We start from the raw sequence: 8007 nt of genomic DNA, 5'->3' as shown, positions 1-8007 counted from the left end.
TTTATGAACACCTACATCCACATCCACATCCACATCCACATCAACCTCACCCTTAGAGTGACAGCTTGCGTGCTGGGAATTTGGTTTCGGACTACCATCATGTTGTACACCATTTTTCGATGAATGTGCGTTGTATTTTTCAAATTCAGCAGCCCAAAATGCATCTCTCTCTTTAATAATTTTTGGAGTCTCCTCTGCCATGTACTTTTGAATTGCCTCATGTACCCTTTCTTCCACTGTCCTCGTTTTTTTCCCTCGGAAGATCAAAATAAACCGACTGCTTCACATGAATTCTCTGACCACGTACTCTGCCTCCGTGCTCAGGCTTACGAGCGCCATTGTTAACACATCATTAGTACCTTTAACTTTAAGCTTTCCTTCCTTAACCTCCTCCTTCATCTTTTTTACAAAAAATTCAGTAACATTTTTTACCATAAGCACATACATCCTTTAAGCACATTCATCCTTTAATTAAAATATTACACAACTAACACCAATTTGTTTTTACTAGTTATAAGCACATTCATCCTTTAATATATTTAATTTAATAGATTCAATTGCAAGCACAAGAGACAACTTAGTTTACTTGGTGGTACAGGGGACCTAGTAAGTACATTCATTGACAAACTAATCCAAGGATAAAAAATATTAAAATAAAATATTAACCAACACAGAATACAAAATCTAGACATTTAATATTATGAACCAATTTTCAATGTAAACATGTTTATAGGGTGATTCATTAATAATATTTTCAATTATATAATATATATCTAAATTTCACTTAAAATTTAGTCAATTGAACCCCAAAAGTCAGAACTAGACAATTAATTAAGGACCCAAGGAGTATATGAAAAATTATTCAAAAATTTTAAAAATAAGTTAAAATATTTATTATATCTTGAATACATGAATTTAAATTTAAAAGATATATCATAATTTTTTAACAAATTATATCAATCTTAACATAATATCAACTTTTTTCCTCCAAAAAATTTAGAACAACTAAAACTCTTTAAGGTCTTCAATGCCTAATCGATGATAAAAGAAGCTTAAGAAAATTGACCATGTAAGATGTTACTTATTTTGGTGAATTCAAAGTAGCAACATAAACATGTTTTCCTATCTGTCAAGCTTAGAAAATCAATGCAAGTAAAAAGTTTATCAGCTTTCCGGAGAAACTTGTTAAATTAGTTCCCCTCAGAAACCAGCTGTGAGGGTTGAAACCTGAACTTTGCGGTGTTATTGTTATTAATATTTATAATATAAAGTAGAAACATATATATATATAGCAGAAGTGATTATTTTGTGAATGTGATTTCTTGAAGCCAACATGCAACACAAATTAATAGTTTAACTTTTAACTCATAAAATCATGGTCTAATTGTATAATAATAACAACAACAAATTTGCTAAGTTCGAAAACGTTACAAGTTATTCCACAAACCAAATACGGGAGCCAACTACAGGATTGCTCTACAAAATAACACCATTATGCGAAGTTTAGATAAGTTTCAACATCTTTCTAACACAAGGTGCACTCCACTACAAAATAGTTTTCAAAGTCCAAACCATCTAGGCAACTAGTAGTTCACGGCCATATTATCCGTGCAACTTTGGATGTTCTAGGGAAACTCATCAACTCTTTTGAAATTCTCGATTCTTCTTTAGGATCATCAGTCATGGTGTTGAGAAGTTCAATCCACCTAAGCCTTGGAGAAAATGCAAGCAAAAACTTTATGAAATGAAGCTCAGCCCTTGAACCGGCCATCCTATGTATCTTCACGGTTTGAAGTTGGTCAAAAATCACGTTGACGAGGTTCGGTGATTGTAAATATTGCAGAACAGATGATACCATAGGTTCCCTGCTTCCTACCAAGTCCATTCCATGGTTGCCCTTTGGTTTGCCATTTAAATACGTACAAAGGTAAATATATGAGGATGGTTTTCATAAACATGAAACATTTATAAATCTAGTTAGCTTCTGATCTTATTGTCTGATACATAAAACATGAGCATATTATGCAATATCAATATTTATAATAAATCTCCGAGCATAAGAAGTTTCATTGTTCAAATATCATCTAATTGCATAAGATCGTGATGAAGCAATCCTAGAATATACAAGTCTGTCATGACCAGACCAATAAAAAATGACAAAATATTTTGAGATATAAAAAACTCAAAAAAATTAAAATTAGAGAAGGACAAATGAACATCTAACTTGCTTCGGATTAAATTAATAGTTCTTACCACAATTATTTCAAGACGTTGCAGCTTGGGGAAACTTCTCATCAAGAAAAGAACATGTCGGATCTGAACCAAATCATAAAATTCAACTTTGTAAAGGGACAACTTTCTGGTTGTTGTTATAAGTCTCTTCGAAACAGCTGCACTTGACTCCAATAACTATTATACACATGTGTGCATGTATATTGACGGAAAAAAAAGTGAGAAACACTTGGCACCAAGAGTATTTGTAAGCATTAATAATCAAATTAGTCAAAGAAAATTAACTACTTCAATTCGTATAGGAGTTTCAATTTACCTTGAGAAAAGAGCCATTGAAGTGGATAGTACGTATTTCAATCATGTTTCCAAGTAGCTTTTCTAGATTGATATAACTCTTTCTAGAATCTGCCCCTTTTTCCGACAAGAGACCAAGAGTTCGCAACTTTTTGGTGCATTCAAACCATTTAAGATCAATTTCTCCACTTTTGTGGATAAGAAAGGTGATGAGGTGGTGATTTTGTTTAAATTGGGATTCTAAATGTTCTATCCCGGAGCAAAATCTCAACTTCAATTCCTTGAGTTGGGTCCCAAATGACATGTCGCCAGTAATGATGACATTCTCAAGTGTAACATCAATCAAATTACAAAAGCCTCCAAATCTAAGCGGTGGATTGAGTAAACAATTAGTGAGGCTCAAATGAGTTAACTCTGAACAGGAAAATAAATAAGAGGGTATTTTGTAGGCTGTTAGTGGTCCAATTATAAGCTTCAACTGCCTAACCCTATTATTTGATATGTTTTTAATCCATAAATCCATATTTGGAGTTTCATGAAGAGGCAGATCTTCTGGAACCGAAAGATGGAACTTCAAAATGGGGCCAGGGTTACCTAAAAGGATCTCATTTATAGTTCCTGTAACTTCCGATATTAAATTTTCTTCATCTAGTGTATCATTGTTGGCAACAATCCGTGAGAAAAAAACCCAATCAAAAACCAGATTGGGGTACAAATCCCATAAATCCCTCCACGTTTTAGAAAGAACACTTGTACTTGCTGCATCATGAATGGGCAAGCGTTCTAGGATGTTGTCAATTACGTTTCCAGGTAAGCTGCTGATTCTATCAATTGCAGCTGTTCCACTCTCAGATCGCCTTGGTTTGGCAATTCTCGACATAATTCTGGAGATACAAACAGGTACCAATAATTAAAAAAACCAGTGTTCGCCTGGTAATAGCCACTAGCACAGCATTTAAACAACATACATCCACAGTTGACAATCCAGTATTTTTTTTATCAATTGAATATATATACAACTATGAATTCAATTATGAACTAGAACATTCTAAACAGATTTAGCAAAAATAAAAGAGAACATTCCAAGCGGAGAATAGACCATAGATATCAGAAATACAACATAAAATGAAATAATTCAACAATATAAATAAAATATTTACCAACATAAATCATGATGAAGAAATATACCTGTTCTCAGCTTGCAGCAATGGTAATAGACTGTGTGTATTGGATCAAAATAATAAAGGATTTTTAAGCACAAAATTATATGCGTATTCAATTCAGATTTTGAAAAATCTTTCAAAATCTATTCAATTTGGATTATTAAAAATTCATTAAAATCTAAGTGTATTTAATTTAAATTTTAAAAAATCTATCAAAATCTTTTAAAAATTCCACTGAAATAATGGTATTCAAAAATTCATGAATTTTGTTTTATTTGAAAAATATATGAATTTTGATGGATTTGGTAGTACATTTTTAATTTTTTGAAATCTTATATGAGATTTTGAAATATTTCTAAAAAAATTCATAAAATCATAAAGACTCTGAAAGATTTTTTACCATCAAAATCCGCCAACATTTAAAGTCAACTAAAATCTTATAAAATCCATAAATTATTATCAATTCTTCAGAAATGGATTGCATACACGATACACCCTTCCCCTAAGCTTGAAAGGAGAGACAAGGATTCACGTCACATTCTGTGACCTCTTTCTTTTCATAAATGGAAAAGGGTATTATAATTAGAGTATCAATTAAGAGAGAACTAATTAGATAGAGATCTACAGAGAACCACAATCACAGCTATCAACGTTCTAAACAGCCTAGATTAAATATAATGCCGTGGCATTATTCTAAATGTTAGAATTTTTAAGCCTAATTAAAATAAAAAAAAATATATCCCCAATATATTTTATAACAGCAACAGATACATACTCCAAAACTATACATATAGTACACAAACTATACACCCAGTCAATGAGATATTGAGAACAAGAGTGGGGAGGAATCGAAGATTTGAGGGTAGTAAGAAATGGACGATTTGAGTTTGATAGTCTAAGATTTCAGCAAAAAGGGGTTCATAAAAAGTTGTTAGTCCCTCTGTCCCATTCATTTCTATACACTTTCCTTTTTTGAATGTCCCATTCAATTCTATACATTTCAAACTTACCAAAAATAGTAAAAATTTTATAATATAAAATTCAACTACACTCACTACTTTCTCCCACTAAACTCACTTTATTCATTAAATATTAAATGGTCCCACCACTTTAACCAACTTTATACTTTTTCTGACTAAATTATACTTTTTCTTTCTCTTTCATCCCACTATCTTAACAAAACTAACATTATTTTATTATGTTTCTTATCCTCCGTGCCCAAACCATTTGTATACAAATGGATGGGACGGAGGGAGTATTAGTCATTAATTCGTATTTTTAAGGTTTTCGAGATAAAATGTATATGTTTCTAATATTTAATTCATTTTTTTCAGGTTGATTCCAGGAAGAAATTCATCTTTAAATGATGTTTAATCGAATAGGTAAGTTGTTTTTTAATGTTTTATACTATATTTGAGGTTCAGAGAGTAGAATGTGATTTTTATAGTTTTTGAACTATGTTTGTGCTTGTTTTTGCTTCCACGGTAAAAATTATACAAAATTGACCAAAATTCAAACGCATATCGATTTGTGTTCTATATTTACACATAGAAATATTGGTTCTACAGTGGATTAAAAATATGTTATATTTAAAATTTTGATTCTACATTACATTCATAATCTATGTGTTTATATTGTTTGATTCTACTTTAAAAGAATACTTGTATTTATGTGATTTTATATATAGTAGAATCATATGTGATTTTTACGCATATGAATTAGATCTGACTTTTAATTATGTGTATTGTTGTTTGTAAATATGAATTCTATAGGAGAAAATAATTATGCTTCAAATTTATAATTCATAGAAGCTAGTTTTTATTTTTTTAGTGATTGATTCTATTGAAAAATTATATTAGCATAGTCTAATTTCAATTCATAGAAGCTAGTTTATGTTTTTCTAATTAAAATATATAAGAAATTTTAGAGTTATGGAAGTAAAGAGAGAAGCGGTAGTTTCACTTTATTGCTTTAGATATCTTCTAGATTGAGATGGAACTGAATAATGGTGAAAATAGCTTGTAGATCCGAATATTGATTCACCTCCTGATGTTTTGTAACTTTTACTGAATTTTTCACACTTTTTGAAAGGCTCATAGCTTTTTGTACATATCAATACTTGTTTAATTTAAATTTAGAACCAAATTGAGAATCATGAAGTTCATAATACACAAAATATCCTGCAGTTGTGTCGATATATATGATTTTTTTCTTGTTATGCGATTCTGCAGAATTTCTCTGACATTTGTTGGTGATGGAGGAGAGGAGAAGGCCATCAAGGTCCCTGTTGGCATGTCTATGTTGGAAGCTGCCCATGAAAATGACATAGAACTTCAAGGTAAGCACTTGGATAAATATTTTTTATCTGGCCGTGTATTGATGCAAAAATGATCTCTGACTTAATTGTTATGTTTTTGTCATAAAAGTAATATGCATATTTTTTTTAAACATCAAGATACCTATGTAAGGTCTTTAATTTAATGAAGCTTTTTTTGCTCTAATACATGCCCTAGTAACATCTAATACTCTGGAATCTAGAACTGTTTTTGGTGCACTTAATCCTATTACACAATCTGAAATATGTAATTAGGTTTTGTTCAATTTTGGTATTCTTCCTCTATATGTAAAAGATAGTTAAACTTGATTCTTAATATAGGGGCTTTTGAAGAATCGCTTGCTTGTTCCACTTATCATGTAATTGTGATGGTCTATTTCTCCCTATGCTTGGATAACTGCACAACAATTTTCTACATTGGTCACTACTCACTAGCAATATGACTTCATGCATCTATTTTAATAAAACTAAATTTTTAGTGAATTTTTCTTATGATATAGAGTATTACATAAATTAGAGGATCTGAATGACGAGAAAAATGACATGTTATACCTTACTTTTGGCCTCACAGAAACGTAGGTTTCTTTCCTAAATATATTTGGTTTATAATGCAACATACTTATACTTTACTAAAAAAGATTGAGTTGGATTTAATACGAAGCAGATCTCGACTGGGTTGTCAAGTCATTCGAGTCCCAAACCTGATGAACTTCGTTTAGCACTGTCTGCTGCTACACATATTTTTTCTATTGATGGATACATACCAAAACCACACTAAAGGTTAACTAAGAAAAAAGTCGTAAGATATTGACAGTCGAGGGCGTGAGTTTTCCAATTTTGTAGCAATCCAATTACTTGAGAATTTGAGGGTCGTGTATGGTAAAGCCGTCGAAACAAAAATTTAAAAATTAAATAGAATAGATTTTTGGTATTTTATTTACATATACGGGTGGAACTTGTATGCATTTGGATACACCAGTTTTTTTTCTTTTTCTTGTGTTTGAAGTCAAATGTATAATGTGTTGTGTCCAATTTGGCTTGAACTGAATCTTCAGCTGATTATTCTTTTTTTCTATTTATTCACACATCTCTTTTGCTTTATTCGTCTCCCCCTTACAAAATGTTTTGTACTGTCATGATTCTAGTAGTATATTTTCGGAATTTTATGTCCTTTGTGCAAGTATTTTGTGTTCTACTATGGAAGCAGAAGCATAATAGATCTAATTCTAGTGTTGTTAATGATTTTTGTATGTTATGTGATCTATAGTAGAAGCATATCATCTAAGTTTTTTTGTCTAGAACTTTTGTGTAAAATAATGGTTTTGTAGTAAATAAAATTTGACTTCGTCTATTCTTGTATGTGTTTTGTTCGACTGAAATACTTCTGCCATGTACTTGAAAGTTATTTTAATGGCAATACATTTTTGTCTAAACATGTGAGTTGATAACAAAGACATGATGTCGGGCTCTTTTCTACCGAGATGGTTGGTAATACGGTATGAAAAATTTATGTAAATATCGATTTATTGTCATGTGTGGCTCCTTCTTTACTATAAATCATTAGTAGCTCCGCACCATCAATGACATGTAACTCAGAAACTATTTATGGTTAATATATTGAAATTGGGTTAATATATGTGCGTTTTGTTATGGTTTACATAATTAGAACGACGAAAATTGTATTTGGAAACTCCCCAAAAGATAATTTTCTAGTACTAAGCTTGCATTTGATTATCAATATTTGTTGATTTACTAACTAATGTGTGCTTATCTCTTGAACAAAAATCAGCTTCATATATTTAACATGTAAGGATATAAAATTTTGAATGGGAGATGTGGATTAGATGCCAAGAAAGGTGATTACATTGCAGATTTGGTCATATATTTGCTGGGATGTTAGGAGAAGTCATAAAGAAGAAAAAAGTACTAGAAAACTGTACTATCATGAAAGAGATAATTTATTATGCAAAGCTATTATAATTT

The 8007-nt window shown here is 30.9% G+C and overlaps 1 protein-coding gene and 1 pseudogene across 1 annotated transcript; one reads left to right on the top strand and one right to left on the bottom strand.

The window, feature by feature from the left end:
* Positions 1-282: 282 nt before the first annotated feature.
* LOC141664617 (F-box/FBD/LRR-repeat protein At1g13570-like) lies at positions 283-3406 on the bottom strand. The gene is made up of 3 exons (XM_074470571.1): positions 2549-3406; positions 2254-2409; positions 283-399 (listed from the first exon to the last, which is right to left on the bottom strand). Exons 1-3 carry the CDS (start codon positions 3404-3406, stop codon positions 283-285), a joined length of 1131 nt encoding a protein of 376 aa, XP_074326672.1.
* A 2500-nt stretch (positions 3407-5906) lies between these two features.
* Positions 5907-6802, top strand: LOC141664616 (adrenodoxin-like protein 1, mitochondrial; annotated as a pseudogene).
* Positions 6803-8007: the final 1205 nt, after the last annotated feature.

This window comes from Apium graveolens, chromosome 6 (assembly GCF_009905375.1).
Source record: "Apium graveolens cultivar Ventura chromosome 6, ASM990537v1, whole genome shotgun sequence".
In the NCBI taxonomy this organism is placed as follows: Eukaryota; Viridiplantae; Streptophyta; class Magnoliopsida; order Apiales; family Apiaceae; genus Apium; species Apium graveolens.
Note: the sequence above shows the minus strand (reverse complement) of the source record. Positions and strands in the feature narration are given on the sequence as shown.